The sequence below is a fragment of the Dendrobates tinctorius genome, unplaced genomic scaffold (genome assembly GCF_039654945.1).
Source record: "Dendrobates tinctorius isolate UK_male_01 unplaced genomic scaffold, ASM3965494v1 ptg000035l, whole genome shotgun sequence".
Classification (NCBI taxonomy): domain Eukaryota; kingdom Metazoa; phylum Chordata; class Amphibia; order Anura; family Dendrobatidae; genus Dendrobates; species Dendrobates tinctorius.
In genome coordinates, this window is record NW_027361703.1 from 60202501 (window position 1) to 60224403 (window position 21903).

At 43.7% G+C, this 21903-nt stretch overlaps 1 protein-coding gene across 1 annotated transcript in view; it reads right to left on the reverse strand.

Moving 5' to 3' along the window:
- Positions 1-21903, reverse strand: part of CPNE8 (copine 8) — a 468537-nt gene that overhangs the window by 110380 nt on the left and 336254 nt on the right. Inside the window, exons 12-13 of the mRNA XM_073573517.1 lie at positions 9600-9653; positions 1642-1703 (exon numbers count right to left, since the gene is read on the reverse strand). Coding sequence (XP_073429618.1) covers positions 1642-1703; positions 9600-9653 — 116 coding nt within the window. The remainder of the gene's footprint in view (positions 1-1641; positions 1704-9599; positions 9654-21903) is intronic.

Sequence of the window (21903 nt, forward strand, 5' to 3'; positions counted from 1 at the left end):
AAATGGGAAGAATACATCCATTACAAATTGTCTCTTACGGGAAAATCTGTTGCTATTTTTTACTTCTTTTAAATCTGCTTTCATAATTACTTTTTAGCATGTCCAGAATAACCAATCAAGCAAAAATATCAATCTAGTAATCCTTTACATATAGGTGTTTGTTGTACTCCTTTTTCACACCCACAGCTTGCCGTTTATATAGCACATCCAGATTCGATGCATCTTAATACAACACTTGATACATACCACTATTTCACAATGCAGAAAACAAAAGTATAAATTAGACATTAATAGCCAAGCAAAAGGTTCAGATTTGTCTCAGGCCGGGGTCACACTTGCGAGTGCAATGCGAGAAACTCACGCGAGTCTCTCGCATCAATACGCGGCACTGCCGCCTGCACTCGGACCGGAGAATTCAGCTGCACAGAAATGCATGCAGACGCACACTCCGGTCCCGAGTGCCGGCGGCAGTGCCGGGCATTGATGCGAGAGACATGCGCGTGTTTCTCGCATCACACTCGCAAGTATGACCCTGGCCTCAATCTGCAAGTAATGCTTCTAGCCAATGTAGCTCCCTGCTAATAAGACGATACATCTCTATAGTGTTAGCACAGGTCTAAAAGGAGTTGTCTCAAATGCATCTCCTTCCCATTTTGAACCACAGTAATCAGCTAAAATGGGTAGTGAGATAGTGGTGTTAGGAGCTATTATTTTCAGGATTTATCAAGTGCAAGGCATGCTTGTGCCATACATACAACAGTGTCTTGGAAAATGGCTCACTGACACAGTTAAAAACTGCACAGAAATAGGCCTTAAATCAAACAGCAGTAATAGGCAGCACGTTGACTCAGTGGTTAGCACTGCAGCCTTGCAGCGCTGGGGTCCTGGGTTCAAATCCCTCCAAGGACAACATCTGCAAGGAGTTTGCATGTTCTCCCCTTGCTTGCGTGAGTTTCCTCCTGGTACTCTAGTTTCCTCCCACATTCCAAAGACATACGGGTAGGGAATCTAGATTGTGAGCCCCAATGGGGACAGTGATGATAATGTCTGTAAAGTGCTGTAGAATTAATGTCGCTATATAAGTGGCTAAAGTAAATAAATAAATGCATTGACCAGATCTATGGGTTGAATGAACTGCATCATCACGATCTAAGAGGCTGTTATCTTATATCATTAGACCTTCAAAAAAAGGCAAAGTAATTCTCAAAAAGATGGCCCCACATAATGAGGATTAAGCGTGTTATGTATAATTTTAAAACAACATACCGTTTTTACCCAGTTTTATTAGAAACTAGTGATGAGCGAGTATACGTGTTGCTCTGCTTTTCCCGAGCATGCTTGGGTGTCCTCCGAGTATTTTGGCGTGCTCGGAGATTTAGTTTATGTCGACGCAGCTGCATGATTTTCGACTGCTAGACAACCTGAATACATGTGAGGAATGCCTGTTTGTTAGGGAATTCCCACATGTATTCAGGCTGTCTAGGAGCCGCAAATCACGCAGCTGTTTTGACATAAACTAAATCTCCGAGCACGCCCAAATACTCGGAGGACACCCAAGCATGCTCGGAAAAACCAGAGCAACGAGTATACTCGCTCATCACTATTAGAAACCATAGCTCCTACATTTTTTACAAAACTTACCCTCCTTTAATGTAGTCAAGGAACGAAATTTCTGTTTCCACTAGAAAAGAGAGCAAAGTAACCTAAAAGAGAAGAAAATGATTAGAAACGGATGTTACCAAAGATACTTTATGTTAAAGTTTTAAAACTGACTTAAATAAACAGATAAGTAGCAGTAGCCTGCGCCTGAGTGTCCGCCTGTAGGCATATATGCCAGAAAATGATGCACGGAAGAGCGCATGTTCGGGTTCGGACATAAGCCCCAACCGTGCAAATGAAGGCAATGTGAAAGGACCCTTAGGCTACGTTTCCTTTAAAGAGGCTGAGATATCCTGGAACTGTATACAACTGATTTCAGAGTGTTATTCACATATTGATAGGGAAGTTGGAGTACTTGCAATTCGCTGAGAATTTTTTTTTAATTTGGTGAAAATAGTGAATTTGAATTTCATAAGACTCGCTCATCTCTATTCTTAAACAGTCTAACTGACTGTTCAGTCTCTTCCGTCTATATGAAGGAACCAGCTGAAGAGCCCGGCATTGCCCAGGCATAGTAACTAACTGTGGTTAGTTCTAAAAAATTATAATGATTATATTGCACATAAAAACATTTCACACTGCTGAGCAGTGTTTCTAATCCTATCCTGTGTGATACTGTGAGCTGAACCATGTATCTAATCCTATCCTATGTGATAATGTCTGCTGAGCCGGGTATCTAATCCTATCCTGTGTGATACTGACTGCTGAGCAGTGTTTCTAATCCTATCCTGTGTGACACTGTCTGCTAAGCAGTGTATCTAATCCTATCCTGCATGATACAGTCTGCTGAGCTGTGTATCTAATCCTATCCTGTGTGATATCCCACATCATCCTGTCAGCCAAAGCTACCGGACTACTACCACTAATATCCCACATCATTCCGTCAGCCAAAGCTACCGGACTACTACCCCTAATATCCCACATCATCATATATTCAACACTACAGATTTGCAACAGAAATTAACTAAATGATTACTCAAGTATTGATAGTATTTTATTTTCAACTCATTCAAAGAGCCTTTTGATAAACAACATTTTTGGTTTTTCCTTTCGGTGCAAAGATGACCAGATTTTTGGCAGTTCCAACTTTCAAACAGGCCACATAAAGTTGACCATGAGAAAAGCATGGAGATTGCAAATCGATCCCTGCAACTTTCAAGGACTGTCCCTGAGCATTGTTAATGGACATTAAAAATGCCAGTCGAAGTGGAAACTGGAGGTGCTAAAAATTAAAAGGCAAATTAGATGGAATGAGTGGAATTCTTGGAATGAAAAGGTCCTCTCCTTTGGCACATCCCGTTGCTCAGCTGTGTATCTAATCCTATCCTGTTGATACTGTCTGCTGAGCCGTGTATATAATCCTATCCTGTGTGCTACTGTGTGATTAGCCAAATATCTAATCTTATCCTGTGTGATCCTGACTGCTGAGCTGTGTATCTAATCCTCTACTGTGTGATACTGTCTGCTGAGCCGTGTATCTAATCCTATCCTGTGTGATAAACAGCTCCGCAGTCGTTATCTAATCCTATCCTGTGTGATACTGACTGCTGAGCTGCGTATCTAATCCTATCCTGTGTGATACTTTCTGCTGAGCTGTGTATCTAATCCTATCCTGTGTGATACTGTCTGCAGAGCAGTGTATCTAATCCTCTCTTGTGTGATACAGTTTACTGAGCCATGTATCTAATCCTATCTTGTGTGATACTGTCTGCTGACCTGTGTATCTAATCCTATTTTTGTGATACTGACAAGTTCGGGTGTCCTCCGAGTATTTTGGCGTGCTCGGAGATTTAGTTTTTGTTGCCTCAGCTGCATGTTTTGCGACTTGTAGACAGGCTGAATACATGAGGGAATTCCCTAACAAACAGGCAATCCACACATGTATTCAAGCTGTCTAGCAGTCGCAAATCATGCAGATGAGATGACGAAAACTAAATCTCTGAGCACGCCAAAATACTCGGAGGACACCCGAGCATGCTCGGAAAAAAACGGAGCAACGAGTATACTCGCTCATCACTAATACTGACTGCTGAACCGTATATCTAATCCTATCCTGTGTGATACTGTCTGATGAGCCATGTAACTAATCCTATGTGATACTGTGTGCTGAGCAGTGTATCTAATCCTATCCTGTGTGATATTGACTGCTGAGACGTGTATCTAATCCTCTCCTGTGTAATACTGTCTGCTGAGCTGTGTATCTAATCCTATATTGTGTGATACTGTCTGCTGAGCCGTGTATCTAATTCTATCCTGTGTGATACTGTCTGCTGAGCCGTGTATCTAATCCTATCCTGTGTGATATTGACTGCTGAGACGTGTATCTAATCCTCTCCTGTGTGACACAGTCTGCTGAGCTGTGTATCTAATCCTATTCTGTGTGATACTGTCTGCTGAGCCGTGTATCTAATCCTATCCTGTGTGATACTGTGTGCTGAACAGTGTATCTAATCTTATCCTGTGTGATATTGACTGCTTAGACGTGTATCTAATCCTATCCTGTGAGATACTGACTGCTGAGCAGTGTTTCTAATCCTATCCTGTGTGATACTGTCTGCTGAGCAATGTATCTAATCCTATCCTGTGTGATACAGTCTGCTGAGCTATGTATCTAATCCTATCCTGTGTGATACTGTGAGCTGAACCATGTATCTAATCCTATCCTATGTGATAATGTCTGCTGAGCCGGGTATCTAATCCTATCCTGTGTGATACTGACTGCTGAGCTGTGTATCTAAACCTATTCTGTGTGATACTGTCTGCTGAGCAGTGTATCTAATCCTATCCTATGTGATACTGGGCTGCAGTCTGTGTCAGAGTGTGGTCTGTGTCAGCACGGTAATAAATTGTGTTATTTCCAGTATTTCAGAAGGACGATAACACCATAGAAATGATAAGAATAATAAGCCTCAGTTACCACAACTGTCTACAGGGAAAACTGTTTCTCAATCACAGCTCAGCTTTCATCTTTTAAACAGCTCTGGTGAAGTGAAAGATGCTTAGTGATTGGTTGCAAGGAAAACTGTTGCTCATAGCAAACAATTACAGCTCAGCTTTCATCTTTTTATTAAACAGCACTGGTGAAATGAAAGATGCTTAGTGATTGGTTGCTTTGTGGAGTGGGCTTGGCTTCACACACACACACACACACACTCAATTTTATATATATAGACTAGCTGAAGGGCACGGCGCTGCACGGGCATAGTAACTAACTACAGCTAGTTATAACAAATTATATATATATATATATATATATATATATATATATATATATATATATATAAAATCGATCTAATATATAAAGCTCAAGTGTGTGTATGTATGTCCGGGATTGGCATCTGCACCGTCACAGCTACAGCCAAAAAATTTGGCAGAGTCACACGTCTGGACCCCAAGAGTGTCCTAGGCTATGTTGTGAGGCGAAATTTTAACACCGCACGTTCCAATTCACCAAACAATTTTTTGCCCCTATCTACATAATGGGGAAAAAGTGTGTGTGTATCAAGCCCTGCCCTCACTATGATGTCATAATGGTTGCCATGGCGACGCTGATGTCATCATATGTTGCAAGCCCCGCCGCTCATTATGATGTCATAATGGTTGACTATGGGATGGAGGATGTGTGATGGGTATATGGGCACTGGACTATGGGATGTAGGATATGTATGACGGGTATATGGGCACGGGACTATAAGATGGAGGATATGTATGATGGGTATATGGGCATGGGACTATGAGATGAAGGATGTGTGATAGGTATTTGGGCACTCGACTATGGGATGGAGGATATGTATGATGGGTATATGGGCACGGGCCTATGGGATCGTGGATATGTATGATGGGTATATGGGCACGGGACTATGGGATAGAGGATAATTATAATTTGCTATAACTAACCACAGTTAGTTACTGTACTATGCCCGGGCAGCGCCGGGTTCTTCAGCTAGTGTGTATATATATATATATATATATATATATCTGAATGTAGAGCCCCGCCCACTCCGCATAGCCACATTCCATTCACTATAATATCCCACATCATCTCGTCAGCCAGAGCCACCGGACTGCTACCCCTAATATCCCACATCGTCCCGTCAGCCAGAGCAACCAGACTACTACCTCTAATATTCCACATCATCCCGTCAGAGGCACCGGACTACTACCCCTAATATCCCACATCATCCCGTCAGCCAGGGCCACCAGACAACTACCACTAATATCCCACATCATCCCATCACAGACGCCGGACTACTCCCTCTAATATCCCAGATCCCGTCAGCCAGAGCCACCAGACTACTACCACTAATATCCCACATCATCCCGTCAGCCAAAGCCACGGGACTACTCCCCCTAATATCCCACATCATCCTGTCAGCCAAAGCTACCGGACTACTACCACTAATATCTCACATCATTCCGTCAGCCAGAGCCACCGGACTACTACCCCCTAATATCCCACATCATCCCGTCAGCCTGGGGTCAGAACCAGAGCGCCGAGTGGAACGGTCCTAACTTCCATACCGGGGATCCCTTTAAAAGAGGCCTGGGGTCAGTACCAAAGTGCAGCGTGGATTTGCCCTCACTTCCATACCGGAGATCCCTTTAAGAGTGACTGGGATCAGAACCAGAGCACTGAGTGGATTTGCCGTGACTTGCATACTAATGATCCCTTTAATAGAACCCTGGGGTCAGAATCAGAGCGTTGAGGGATTTGCCCTAACTTCCATACAGGAGATCCCTTTAAGAGAGCCTGGGGTGAGAACCAAAGCGCTGGATGGATTTGCCCTGACTTCCATACCAGAGATCCCTTTAAGAGAGCCTGGGGTGAGAACCAAAGCGCTGGATGGATTTGCCCTGACCTCCATACCGGAGATCCCTTTAAGAAAGGCCTGGGGTCAGTACCAAAGCGCAGAGTGGATTTGCCCTAACTTCCATACCAATGATCCCTTTAAGAGACCCTGGGGTCAGAACCACAGAGCTGAGTGGAACGGTCCTAACTTCCATGCCAGGGATCCCTTTAAGAGAGGCCTGGGGTCAAAACCAAAGCCCTGGATGGATTTGCTCTGACTTCCATACCAATGATCCCTTTAAGAGGGAAGATGTGCCTACAGGATGGAGGATGTGTGATGGGGATATGGACAGGGAGGGGGGATTCATTTCTGTTACGTGCTCTCTGCTCCTTTCAGGGGGGCAGACAATGGCTGGGAGCTTATGTTCCCGAAGATGCTACATTTCTCCCAACATGTCAGTGTCTGCTGAGGTGTTGTCAAGTGGGAAAACTTGCTCATAGCAACCAATCATAGCTCAACTACTTTTAACCAGCTCTGGTGAAATGAGAGATGCTTAGTGATTGGTTGCAAGGAAAACTGTTGCTCATAGCAACCAATCACAGCTCAGCTTCTTTTGAACAGTTCTGGTAAAATGAACGATGCTTCGTGATTGGTTGGTGATACACACACACACACACACACACACACACACACACACGCATACATACATTCACTTTTATATACAGTCATGGCCAAAAGTTTAGAGAATGACACAAATATTAATTTTTACAAAGTCTACTGCTTCATTTTTTCTAATGGCAATTTGCATATACTCCAGAATGTTATAAAGAGTGATCAGCTTAACAGCAATTACTTGCAAAGTCAATATTTGCCTAGAAAATGAACTTTATCCCCCAAAACACATTTCAACATCATTGCAGCCCTGCCTTAAAAGGACCAGCTAACATCGTTTCAGTGATTGCTCCATTAACACAGGTGTGGGTGTTGATGAGGACAGGGCTGGAGATCAATCTGTCATGATTAAGTAAGAATGACACCACTGGACACTTTAAAAGGAGGCTGGTGATTGGCATCATTGTTTCTCTTCTGTTAACCATGGTTATCTCGAAAGAAACACGTGCAGTCATCATTGCACTGCACAAAAATGGCCTAACAGGGAAGAGTATCGCAGCTAGAAAGATTGCGCCTCAGTCAACAATCTATCGCATCATCAAGAACTTCAAGGAGAGAGGTTCCCTTGTTGCCAAAAAGGCTCCAGGGCGCCCAAGAAAGACCAGCAAGCGCCAGGACCGTCTCTTAAAAGTGTTTCAGCTGCGGGATCGGGCTACCAGCAGTGCAGAGCTTGCTCAGGAATGGCAGCAGGCAGATGTGAGTGCATCTGCACGCACTGTGAGGCGGAGACTCTTGGAGCAAGGCCTGGTCTCAAGGAGGGCAGCAAAGAAGCCACTTCTCTCCAGGAAAAACATCATGGACAGACTGATATTCTGCAAGAGGTACAGTGAGTGGACTGCTGAGGACTGGGGTAAAGTCATTTTCTCTGATGAATCCCCTTTTCGATTGTTTGGGACATCTGGAAAACGGCTTATTCGGAGAAGACCAGGTGAGCGCTACCACCAGTCTTGTCTCATGCCAACTGTCAAGCATCCTGAAACCATTCATGTGTGGGGTTGCTTCTCAGCCAAGGGAATGGGCTCTCTCTCAGTCTTGCCTAAAAACACAGCCATGAATAAAGGATGGTACCAGAATGTCCTCCAAGAGCAACTTCTCCCAACCGTCCAAGAGCAGTTTGGCGATCAACAATGCCTTTTTCAACATGATGGAGCACCTTGCCATAAAGCAAAGGTGATAACTAAATGGCTCAGGGAACAAAACATAAGAGATTTTGGGACCATGGCCTGGAAACTCCCCAGATCTTAATCCCATTGAGAACTTGTGGTCAATCATCAAGAGACGGGTGGACAAACAAAAACCTTCAAATTCAGACAAAATAAAAGCATTGATTTTGCAAGAATGGACTGCTATCAGTCAGGATTTGATCCAGAAGTTGATTGAGAGCATGCCAGGGAGAATTGCTGAGGTCCTGAAGAAGAAGGGTCAACACTGCAAATATTGACTTGCTGCATTAACTCATTCTAACTGTCAAAATAACCTTTTGCTACTCATAATATGATTGCAATTATATTTCTGTGATAAAAACATCTGACAAACACACATAAAAACCAGAGGCCAGCAGATCATGTGAAAATAAAATATTTGTGTCATTCTCAAAACTTTTGGCCATGACTGTAGATAGTATAAAAGGGATGTTGACAAAGTAAAAAAGATAAGTAAGGCAAGTTAATAATATTACAATCTTTCAAGAGGATATTTAACAGGACATGTATGTAAAAAAGGAGCTGCAATCTGTTCTTGTTCGAATTTACATTTCATTACCTAAAATGAAAGTAAAAGTGAAAAGGTTTGTGCATGAGTTGTCAAAGATAATTTGCTTTAGAATATTCTATAATGAAGTGAAATGAATACTTGTAAATTTGTCACATTTTATTTTAATACAGCTGTGGATATGGAAATTGTTTTTGGATTGATTTTTATCCCCATTTAAGACTTCTACACTTTGTATTGCCTAAGACTACTTTCACACTAGGAGTTTTAGTTAAAAATCACAGTAAGGCTATGTGCATACGTATGCAGAAAATTTCTGCTTCAAAACCGGACTCCTTCCTGAAAACGCGCATTTTATTTCCTTTTTTTGCGCATTTTCCGCGCGTTTTTTGTCTTCTGACTCATAGAAAATAGCTAAAAACGCGGACTTTTCCGTAAAATTAATGAGCAGGCTGCGTTTTTTACCGCTAAGCGTTTTTTGAGCGGAAAAAAACGCATCAATGTGCACAAAAAGTGCGGAATTCATTTAAAATAAATGGGATGCTTCTTCTATGCATTTTTGAAGCGTTTTGACCGGGAAAAATGCTTCAAAAACGCGAAAAAAACGCTTGCGTGGGCACACAGCCGAAGTGTGAGTATTGCAGCCTTGCAATAAATTCCACAAAGCCTCCTTCTGCTAACTGATAATGGGTATTACTGACAGACACAAAGAAAAAGTAAAATATTCTTATTATGCTATATTCTAATGAGACCATATATGTTACTTACAGTTCCTGAATTCAAATACTTTTTCTTTTTTCCTTTTTTCTTGGCATTTATTACCTTAAAATGTGAAGAGAAAAGGATTAGAAATTACATGAAAAGTAAAAATGTACCGTATTTTCCGGCATACAAGATGACTTTTTAACCCCTGAAAATCTGCTTAAAAGTCGGGGGTCGTCTTATACGCCGGGTGTCGTCTTAGACGACGAGTGCATATGGGGGGGGAGTGGTCCCGATGAACAAGGGAGAGTGTAAATGGTGTTATCACCCCCCTTTTACCTCATTGGTGGCAGTGGTGCGGCGGCTCTTCCTTCAGCAGTGTGGCGGCTCTGTGCTGGGGGTCGGCGGTGGCTCCTCTTTGTTCAGCGTGGGGGCGCTGTGCTGGGGGTGGCTGCAGAGGCTCTCTGTCCAGCATTCGGGATCCTCCGGCATTTCCTCAAAGCCCGGAGGCCCAGGCAGCTCCATTGCTGTGATGTGGTGGCCTCCGGGAAAATGGCCGCCGGAGCCTACGCATGCTCAGAATCAGATCTCGTCCCGAGATTTTGGGAGACGAGATCTGAATCTGAGCATACATGGGCTCCGGCGGCTATTTTCAGGGAGGCCACCGCATCGCAGCAATGGAGCTGCCTGGGCCTCCAGGCTTTGGGGAAATGCCGGAGGACCCCGACGCTGGACAGAGAGCCTCCGCAGCCGCCCCTCAGCACAGCGCCCCCACGCTGGACAAAGAGGAGCCACCGATCCCCAGCACAGAGCCGCCACAGTGCAGATGGAGTAGCCACCGATCCCCAGCACAGAGACCCGCAGACAGCACCGCTGCCACCAATGAGGTAAAAGGGGGATGATAACTCCACGTACACCCTCCCTTTGTCATCGGGACCACTCCCCTGCACCCAGCATATAAGATGACACACGGCATATAAGAAGACCCCCGACTTTTAAGAAAATTTTCTATTTTAGCAGGAAAAGTTGGGGGGTCGTCTTATACGACTGGTCGTCTTATACGCCGGAAAATACGGTATTTACATTTAAATACAAAGTATCATGTTTAGTTTATTAAATTGATGTAACGACTGCCTTTGTTATTATTGCAAAAATAAAAAAACTATTTTCTGTCACATTCAATTCATAACAAACATGCTTTTTAGTTCCAACTGTTAGAGATAAAAAATATTTACTGTAAATATTCACAGCACTGTGAAAAAGTTTTAAAGGGAAGGTGCCGTGTTTTTTCATAATTGGATGTAAAAAAGAAAATAGTTTAGAAAGATATTGTCCCCTAAGCTTGACTCAGTGGTGTGTATGGATTTTTTTTTTTTTCTGTAGTAATGCAGCCACTGGGGGATGCCATCTTACCTCTCTGGCTGCTGAACGACACTTTCCATGCTCATTTACGGCAGTCCCTGGACATAAGACATAACGGTCGGCTCCCGACCCCTATCTCTATCATTGCAGCTGCATCAGGAGGGAACTGGCCACGCCTCTGTGGGCGGCTCAATTCACAGCTGTAGGTGTGGCCAGGCGCCATCTTATTAGAGCCCAGTGCTTTCCTGTTAGCTCCAGTTAAACTCTATTGCAAGCCCTGGATGCTGTACTGTTCCAGCATAACGGCTTGGATGTTCACACTGCACATACCAGCTGTAAGAGAGGAACCAGGACGAGCTGCTGGAGACCAAGCTGCTCTTTCCAAATCACCCGACCAGCTGCTGCCCCTGCAAAACATAGGAGGAGCTGCTCCCTGCTGTTTCAAAACACTTGGCAATCTGCTGGACATCTAATCCTCTCCTGCGTGATACTGACTGCTGAGCCATGTATTTAATCCTCTCCTGTGTGATACTGACTGCTGAGCCGTGTATCTAATCCTCTCCTGTGTGATACTGACTGCTGAGCTATGTATCTAATCCTCTCCTGTGTGCTGAGCTATGTATCTAATCCTCTCCTGTGATACTGTCTGCTGAGCTGTGTATCTAATCCTATCCTGTGTGATACTGACTGCTGAGCTGTGTATCTAATCCTCTCCTGTGTGATACTGTCTGCTGAGCCGTGTATCTAATCCTGTGTGATACTGACTGCTGAGCTGTGTATCTGAAGGTACTGTCACACTTAGGCTAGTTTCACACTAGCGCTTTTGAGCGCAGCAACAGCCTGCGCACGGCCGCCGCTAAGCCCCGCCCCCTGCCACGCCTCCGCCAGTAGCTCCGCCTACCGGTGCATGACGCTGCATGCGTCCTGCGTCCCCTATCTTTATCACTGGGGGCGCAGGCCGTGCGCAGTATGCGTTTGGCGGCGCATGCGCCTCTTTGACGGTGCGCCGGCGCAACCAAACTGCAGCAGGTTGCGTTTGGCGCAGGTCGGCGCACCGTCAAAAGGACGCATGCGCCGCCAAACGCATACTGCGCACGGCCTGCGCCCCCAGTGATAAAGATAGGGGACGCAGGACGCATGCAGCATCATGCGCCGGTAGGCGGAGCTAACGGCGGAGGCATGGCAGGGGCGGGGCTTAGCAGGGGCCGTGCGCAGGCCGTCGCTGCGCTCAAAAGCGCTAGTGTGAAACTAGCCTTAGCGATGTACCAGCGATCCCGACCAGCGATATGACCCGGTCAGGATCGCTGATACATCGCTAAGTGGTCGCTAGTGAGCTGTCACATCAGGCGATCCTGCGTCCTCCCGCCCGGCTCCACGCGTCGCTCGTCGTTACAGCAGGAAGTGCCGCAGGAAGCTGACGAGGAGAAAGTCCTGAACGTTCTCGCGCGATCAGCGATAACCAGCGGGGGAGCGGGTTGTAGGTAAGTATCAGACACAGCGATGTCGCTAGCAATATCGCTATAATGTCACAAGTTATAGCGATATCTCTTAGTGTGACAGGCCCTTAATCCTATCCTGTGTGATACTGCTCTCCTGAAATACTCTGTGCTGCTGTCACCCTACTCCCAGAATCCTTGCTGCCTGCCATCCTCAGTGACCGAAGACCCCATTCCTCTCCTCAGATCCTGTCCTGGCGATGTGTGAAAGTGAGGCGACAGGGGCCTGATGTATGGTGGAAGGAGCAGGGCGGCAGCAGCACAGAGTATTTCAGGAGATAAGTGTGCTGGTCTATGGGGGACACCCTGATCGGTGCCAGGGAATGTACATAGAGCGCTGTGTTTTATACACATGGATGGACCGTCTGTTTGTCTGCTCCACAGAAATCCAGGAAACATTTCTGCTGATTGGTGACCTGTTCTGATCCAGACTTTACATGAAAAGACAGTCAGTAACTTTGCAGGCCCCATCAAAATGGCTGCTGTGTTCCTAGATGTCATCCTCTCTTTTCCCTTAGCAAACACCCAGAAGGGGAGGAGAGGAGTGACATCACACACGTCAGCAGACTCCGCCCATATTTACTCCAGTGCAGTAATGTGAGCTAGTTGCACTAGGTTTTTGTGCCAAACTTCAGTAGCTGCTCCCCCTAGTGTTAACAAGTGGAAATGCCAAACTTTTTAAAATTATTTTTCATATTTTACAAAATTAAAAACAAATGATAATATTTAAGAAAATGTTTTTTTCAAATGCTGAAAAAAATTTTTTTGGATGTCACCTTCCCTTTAAGCATGTGTAGAAGAATGCTTAAAAATGGAACTGTACTAGTATTGTTTTATCTATTAACAAACAGAAAAGTGAGTGAACATGAGAAAAATCTAAATATTTATCAATATCTGATGTGACTCTTTGCCTTCAAAACAGATACACTTGCATAGTTTTTGATTAAACTCAGCAGGAAAGTTATTAATAATAATAATAATAATCTTTATTTTTATATAGCGCTAACAAATTCCGCAGCGCTTTACAGTTTTGCACACATTAGCATCGCTGTCCCTGAAGGCTCACAATCTAAATTTCCTATCAGTATGTCTTTGGAATGTGGGAGGAACCTGGAGTGCCCGGAGGAAACCCACGCAAACACGGGGAGAACATACAAACTCCTTGCAGATGTTGTCCTTGGTGGGATTCGAACCCAGGACTCCAGCGCTGCAAGGCTACAGCGCTAACCACTGAGCCACCGTGCCGCCCGTTATTATTATTATTTATTATTACAGCGCCATTTATTCCATGGCGCTTTACATGCGAAAAGGGGTTTACATAATAAAAACGAGTACAGTAATCTTAAACAATACAAGTCACGAATGGTACAGGAGAGAGGACCCTGCCCATGAGGGCACAATCTAAAGAGATGGGTGAGGATACAGTAGGTGAGAGTACAGCTGGTTGTGCAGCGATTTGGTGGAACAAGGGTTACTGCAGGTTGCAGGCTTGTCGGAAGAGGTAGGTCTTCAGGTTCCTTTTAAAGATTTCCATGGTAGGCGAGAGTCTGATATGTTGGGGTAGAGAGTTCCAGAGTAGGGGGGATGCACAGGAGAAATCTTGCATGCGATTATGGGAAGAGGAGATAAGAGGGGAGTAGAGAAGGAGATCTTGTGAGGATCGGAGGTTGTGTGCAGGAAAGTACCCAGAGACTAGGTCACAGATGTATGGCGGAGACATGTTGTGGTTGGCATTGCATGCCATGGTTAGGGTTTTGAACTGGAGTCTCTGGGTAAAGGGGAGCCAGTGAAGGGATTGACAGAAGGGAGAGGCTGGGAAACTTCGGGGGGATAGGTGGATTAGTTGGGCAGCAGAGTTTAGAATAGATTGAAGGGGTGCGAGTGTTAGAAGGAAAGCCACAAAACAGGAGGTTGCAGAAGTCAAGGCAGGAACTGATGAGTGCATGGACTAGGGTTTTTGCAGATTCTTGGTTGAGTGATGTATGGATCCAGCAAATATTTTTGAGTTGGAGTCAGCAGGAAGTGGAAAGGGCTTGGATATGTGGTTTGAAGGAGAAATCAGAGTCAAGGGTTATCAGGAGGCAGCAAGCTTGTGGGACTGGGTAGAGTGAGCAGCCATTTACCTTAATTGATAGGTCCGTTGGGAAGGGGTTGAGTTAGATGGGGGAAAGATGATGAATAGTTTTAGAAATTTAGCAGAGGAGATGAAATAGCGGAAAGACATTGTCTTATTCTTATTAGTAGGGAGGTGATATCTGGTCCAGAGAGGTAGATCTGTGTGTCATCAACATAGAGGTGTTACTGAAAGCCATGAGATTTCATGAGATATCGCAGGCCAAAGGTGTAAATGGAGAAGAGCAGGGGCACTAGGACTGAACAGGTATGGGGCAAGGTGAGGAGGTGATGTGTGAGTGGGAGACACGGAATGTCTGGTATGTTAGGAATGACAAGATCCAAGTTAGGGCCAAGTCTGTGATACCAAGAGATGAGAGGGTATGTAGTAAAAGGGAATGGGCAGCTTCAGTGAAGTGATGAGGTTGGAAGCCAGATTGTAAGCGGTCGAAGAGGGAACAGGAGGTGAGGTGGGAGGACAGTTCAAGATGGAAGTATTGTTCCAGTAGTTTTGAGGCATAGGGGAGAAGTGATATTGGGCAATAGCAAGATACAGAGGTTGGGTCAAGAGAGGGATTTAGGCATGTTTGATGCATGAGGGGTAAACACCAGTTGCTAGTGATAGGTTGAAGAGATGGGTTAGAGTTGGGATGAAGACTGTGGGAAGGTTTGGGATGAGGTGGGAAGGTTTGGGATCAGGTGGGATGGGGTCAAGCGCACAGGTGGTGAGTAGGGATACGCAAATAGCTTCAGAAAAGTCCTTATCCAAATAGCTATATTGCTTACCGAATAGCTGCATGGGGAACCTGGATACCTGGAGCGCTTCCGATAATCAGCTGTTTGGCACTGCAGCTGCATGTGTTGCGGCTGTGTGACAGTCACAACACATGCATGGAGACTTACCCAAAGCTATTCGCTCATTCCTTGTGGTGAGATGTGATCTTGAGAGTGGAGCAGAAAGTTGATCTTCTGTAATGGTGGAGAAGTTGGTTTTGGAGGAGGAGTGCTGAGTTGTTTGGAGGAGGGGCAGTGGGGATTGTAGGCCAAAGCTTTCTTTGATGCTATCAATCTTCTGCTTGAAAAATGAGGCAAAGTATTCAGCTGAGATGACTGGAGAGGGAGGAGATGTTGGGGGATGGAGGAGAAAATTGAAAGTGTTGAATATATGTTTAGGGCTGTGAGACAGCGAGCATATGAGCGATGAGAAGGTTTGTTTTACTGCAGTGAGTGTGGCTTTTAAAGTAGTGAAGGACTGTTTAAATATGATGAATTGCTCGTTGGAGTTGGATCTTTTCCATCTCTGCTCTGCAACCCTGGAAGCCCACCCCAGTTCTTTGGTCAGGCTGGTGTGCCAGGGTTCTCTGTTGATTTTGCGAGCATTCGTATATGTGAGAGGGGCGAACGTTTTGAAAGCTATAGCTACCGTGGTGTTACATAAAGCGGCAGCAGCATCCGCATTGTTTACAGAACTTATGTCTGTAAGAGGGAGATAAGATTCAGAGAGTGAGTGTGGATCGAGGTAAGATTTCTGCGAGGGTGTGCAAGTTTGTGGAGTGGGGATTGTGTACCGGGAAAGGAAGGGGAAGAGAATGTAAGTAGGTTGTGGTCAGAAAGAGGGAAAGGTGAGTTAGAGGTTAGGTAAGGAGCAGAGGTGGATGAAGATGAGGTCCATGTAGGGCCATCTTTGTGAGTTGCTGCAAAAGACCATTGAGCGAGGCCAAAGGAGGAAGTGAGGGAAGTTTAGTGACAGCTGAGAGGGAAATGTCAATGGGAAAATTGAAGTCGTCCATGATGATAGCGGGGATGTTAGTGGAGAGGAAATGAAGTAGCCAGGTGGTGAAGTGGTCGAAGAAGGTGTTGGCTGGAACTGAAGGAGGTAAATGACAGCCAATTGGAGGTTGGAGGAAGAGCAGATGTGCCCCAAGTGCACCAAAAAGAAGGGAGAGCAATGGAGGGTGGCAGTGGAATTGGGATGAAGGAACAGTTATCTGACAAGGGAAAACCAAATCTTCCACTATGCTTGCTGTTGGGGTGGGGGGGCGTGAGAAAGATGGAAGCCATCATAAGAAAGTGCAGCTGGAAAGGCTGTGTCAGAGGGGGTGAGCTAGGTTTCAGGGATGCCGAGGAAGGCAATGAAAAGATTGTGGACGTAGGAAAGGATGTAGGCGGTTGCTCCAAACATCTTAGATAAATAACAACAGATTGGTGAATCTAGGATAGTGCAAATCCTTCTATCTCTTCTCCTAACCTCATACAGACTTGATGATGTTGAGAGCTCCATGTAGTCCGAATCATTTCCAGGACTCCAAGTTCTTCTTTACACTGAATATAGTTCTTAATGACATTGGCTATATGTTTGGGGCCAATGTCCAGCTGCCAAATAAATTTGAAGCCATTGAGATGCCTCCCTGATGTGATTTCATGGTGGATATGTATCTGCCTGTGTTTCTCAGCATAGAAGGCACCATTAATCGTGACCAAACCCTCAACTCCATTTGTTGAAATACAGCCCAGAACTTGTAATTAGCCTCCACCATGTCTCACTGTTGCCTGCAGGCACACATTACTATACTGCTCGCCATATGTTCAGCAAACTGCCTTTTGTTTCAAATGTAAATATTTCACATTTTGATCAGTTCAGAGCACCTGATGTAATTTTCTGCACCCCAGTTCGCTTTCTCATGGGTAGTAATCAAACGGAAAAACACTTCACATGTAAAGTGTTGTCATGTCCATGATGTGACAGATAGAAGCTGCACTATCATCCAGCAACTATAGGGGTTAAATTGGTTATAGCAGAGAGGGAATGGTTAGCTCAAACCCAGGGGATACTGGGAAAGTTGTTATTGTGTCCTGGCATCCAAGAGTAAAATGTGTGTTAGAGAGTATCCTGTCAGACTGACATCAGACAAGCTGTATAGACCAGTTCTTCCTGGGAAGTGATTGCTGTAATCATAGAAACAGTCAGCACAGCCAGGAGCATCTTTATTACCTCAATATACAAGTGAGAGAGCTACAGCACTGGACTCATCCCCTCCCCCCACCTCACTGCATGAGAAAGATACAGTTCTGCTTAGGTTAAGTAAGACACTATGTGTGAAGAGAAGTAATCTTTGAAGTGACTTTCATATATGTTGATGAAGCTTTGCATAAAGAGAAGTGATTCTGTGTGATGAAAAGAAGCTTGAATAAAACTCCTGTGATCAACTGCAGCTCAGAACTGTGTCATAGCTGTGTGACTGTAAACAGTTACCTCCCCTCTACTGGGACGAATTATAATTAAAGGTCATCCTGAGTAAGATTTTCCCATGATTCCAAAAATAATTTATTTTTCCTTTGTATCTCCTTCATATCCTGAGTGGCAACACTGGCCTCATATTTCCATATTTATTTCTTTATTTAGCCATATTGGAAAGCCTTTAAACATCAACTGAATGTTAATAGGGTTCAAGGTACTATGTTTTTTTCTTTTAATGCAAAAGTAGACTGACAATTGTACTTCGGAAGTTTGTCTTGTTTTGAAACTCACTGGTTATTCAGATCATACAGGATTTTCAGAATTCATGGTTCTGTCATTTTTTTTTGCTTTGTTTCAGATTTTGAATTGCTGAGTTAGTTTTACATTTTATGTAACAGACCTATTTCTTCTGAAAAGGTCCACAACTGACTCATCAGTTTGAGACAAGTCTATATTTTCTCCTTGGTTAGCATTTCATTATTTTGCAACACATTCTATTTCTTCACAGTTTTTTTTCTAATGTTTTTTCTAAACCAGAAAAACAAAATTTATAACATAAGCAAGACTTTCAGTTCGGAGTTCTTATTTCACTTTCAAAATGAGTGATCTTTGCAATATTGAAAACGTTTGGGAGAATGTTGAGGATTCTCCACTTGTATATAATGACTCCCACTGTTTTACTGAAGATCCCGAATTTTAGAAGTACAAACTACCGACATACAATACAAAGGAAAATTTTTACGCAGGTGTAGAAAAAATACTGCAAAGTAAAAATGCATTCTACAGTAGAAAATGCAAAACATGTTAAAACATATACATAATATATGGTCGCTATTTAAGCCAAATACTAAGCAATTAACCCCTCCATGTACTGGTAGGTTGTGAGTGGTTGTCTCATCAATATTTTGCACCTGTGCTGCTGCATCATTAGTTCTGAGACCAGGGCAAAAAATACTGCTGCCCCATTTTTTTATGTTAAACCCTTAGTGACAGAGCCAATTTGGTACTTAATGACCAAGCCAATTTTTACAATTCTGACTACTGTTACTTTATGAAGTAATAACTCTGGAATGCTTCAACGGATTCCACTGATTCTGAGAGTTTTTTCGTGAGATTTTGTACTACATGTTAGTGGTAAAATTTCTTTGATATGACTTGCATTTATTTATAAAAAAAAAAAAAAAAAAAAATTAAATTTGGCAAAAATTTAAAAATGTTTGCAATTTTCAAACTTAATTTTTGTGCCCGTAAATTAGAGAGCCATATTGCACAAAACAGTCAATAAATAACATTTCCCACATGTCTACACTACATCAGCACAATTTTGGAAACAATTTTTGCTGTTAGAATGTTATAAGGGTTAAAAGTTGACCAGCGATTTCTCGTTTTTCCAACAAAATTTACAAAACCATTTTTTTAGGGACCAACTCACATTTGAATATGACAGAAAATACCCAAACGTGATACCATTCTAAAAACGACACCACTCAAGGTACGCAAAACCACATTCAAGAAGTTTATTAACCATTCAGGTGCTTCACGAGAACTAAAGCAATGTGGAAGGAAAAAATGAACATTTTACTTTTTTCACAAAAAATTTACTTTGGAACCAAACTTTCATTTTCACAAGGGTATCAGGAAAAAATGGACCACAAAATTTGTTGTGCAATCTCTCCTGAGTATACCCTGTTTGTTGGGGAAAGCCACTGTTTGAGCGCATGGCGGGGCTCAGAAGGGAGCAAGCACCATTTGACTTTTTGAATGCAAAATTGGCTGGAATTAATGGCGGGTGCCATGTCAAGCTTGGAGACTCCCTGATGTACCTAAACAGTAGAAACCCCCCAATTCTAACTCCATCCCTAACACAGCCTTAAACATCAATCCTAACTTCAACACACCCCTAACCCTAACTATAACCCTAACACCACCCTAACTCCAACACAACCCTAACCCAAACATAACCCAAACTCCAACACAACCCTAATCCCAACACAATCCTAACCCCAACCCTAGCCCCAACTCTAACCCTAGCCCTAACACTAGCCCAACCCTAACTCTAGCTCTAACCTTAACTCTAACCCTAGCCATAACCCGAGCTATAACCCCAACTATAACCCTACCCTAACTACAGGGAGGGCCATTTAAATGGATACACCTAAATAAAATGGGAATGGTTGGTGATATCAACTTCCTGTTTGTGGCACATTAGTATATGGGTGGGGAAACTTTTCAAGATGGGTGGTGACCATTTTGAAGTTGGTCATTTTGGATCCAACTTTATTTTTGTCAATGGGAAGAGGGTCATGTGACATCAAACTTATTGAGAATTTCAGAAGAAAAACAATGGTGTGCTTGGTTTTAACATAACTTCATTCTTTCATGAGTTATTTACAAGTTTATGACCACTTATAAAATGTGTTCAAAGTGCTGCCCATTGTGTTGGATTGTCAATGCAACCCTCTTCTCCCACTCTTGACGCACTGATAGCAGCACCGCAGAAGAAATGCTAGCACAGGCTTTCACTATTCGTTGTTTCAGATGTTTCACATCTCATATCTTCACAGCATAGACAATTGCCTTCAGATGACCCCAAAGATAAAAGTCTAAGAGGGTCAGATCGGGAGACCTTGGTGGCCATTCAACTTGCCCACGACGACCAATCCACTTTCCAGGAAACTGTTCCTTGTAGGAATGCTCAGACCTGACACCCATAATTGATGGTATGGTGTGGTATATGGGGTACAAAGATAGTGGGGACATTCTTCATCAATGGAAACCTCAATGCCACTGGATATCTAAAATTGCTACATGATGATGTGTTGCCCTCTTTATGCACTGAAGATGGCACGTTCCCTAAGTTTTTCCAGCAAGATGGTGCACCACCACATTATGGGAGTCAGGTCTGAGCATTCCTACAAGGAATCTGACACCCTTAGACTAGCATTTCTTCTGCAGTGTTGCTATCAGTGTGTCAAGAGTGGGCGAAGAGGGTTGCATTGACAATCCAACACAAAGGGCAGCACTTTGAACACATTTTATAAGTGGTTATAAACTTGTAAATAACTCATGAAAGAATAAAGTTACGTTATAACTAAGCACACCATTGTTTTTCTTGTGAAATTCTCAAGTTTGATGTGTCACATGACCCTTTTCCCATTGGAAAAAATAAAGTTGGATCCAAAATAGCCAATTTCAAAATGTCCACCATGGTCACCACCAATCTAGAAAAATTTTCCCCCTCCCATATACTAATGTGCCACAAACAGGAAGTTGATATCACCAACCATTCCCATTTTATTTAGCTGTATCCATATAAATGGCCCACCCTGTATAACCCCAAGTATAACCCCAACCATAACCCTAACCCTTATGGAAACAAAAAGGGAATTAGACCTACCGGTAATTCTGTTTCCAAGTAGTCCCTCAGCACAGCACCATGAAGGTTGTCCTTCCTTGACCAATAGCGGGACAGGATCACAGAGAGGTTAAAAGGCCCCTCCCACCTCCACCCTACAGTGGTTTTTCAAAGTATACCGAGGATGGATGGAAATGGTCTAAACGCGCCCTTACAAACACGTATATAAGACCCTTTAACGGCTCCATCCCAATCTCGAGCTATGATGACCCGATGGATGAACAATCTGCCGGACGATCGATCACATGCAAGCCTAAAGACAAACATAAGGGAGGGAACTAAGGGTGCTGTCCTGAGGGACTACCTGGAAACAGAATTACCGGTAGGTCTAATTCCCTTTTCCCATTACATCCCTCTGGACAGCACCATGGAGGATACCAAAGCCCAGGGTGGGTACAGAAGCCCAAGGATCAAAGTCCTAGGTAAGAACCAGGCTAGATATAGAAATTATCTGAAAGATGAGGAGAAATATAGATATCGAAAGGGGTCTAACAAAGGTAATCACCGTAGTGAGTGAATGATATATGTCTATAATGGACAATTTCAGTATGACTGTGGTAAACAAGATCTGCAGTGGAAACAAACCCATTGTACCCCAATACCAATAATGAACTGCAGAGAATTAGTTCTCGTGATAGATACTTATAAACACTGCAATCTCAGAATAGATTTAAAAACCTTATTGCCCACCAAAAGTATGGTGGTAACCACATCCACAATACAATGAGGTTTGTACAGACCGGTAAT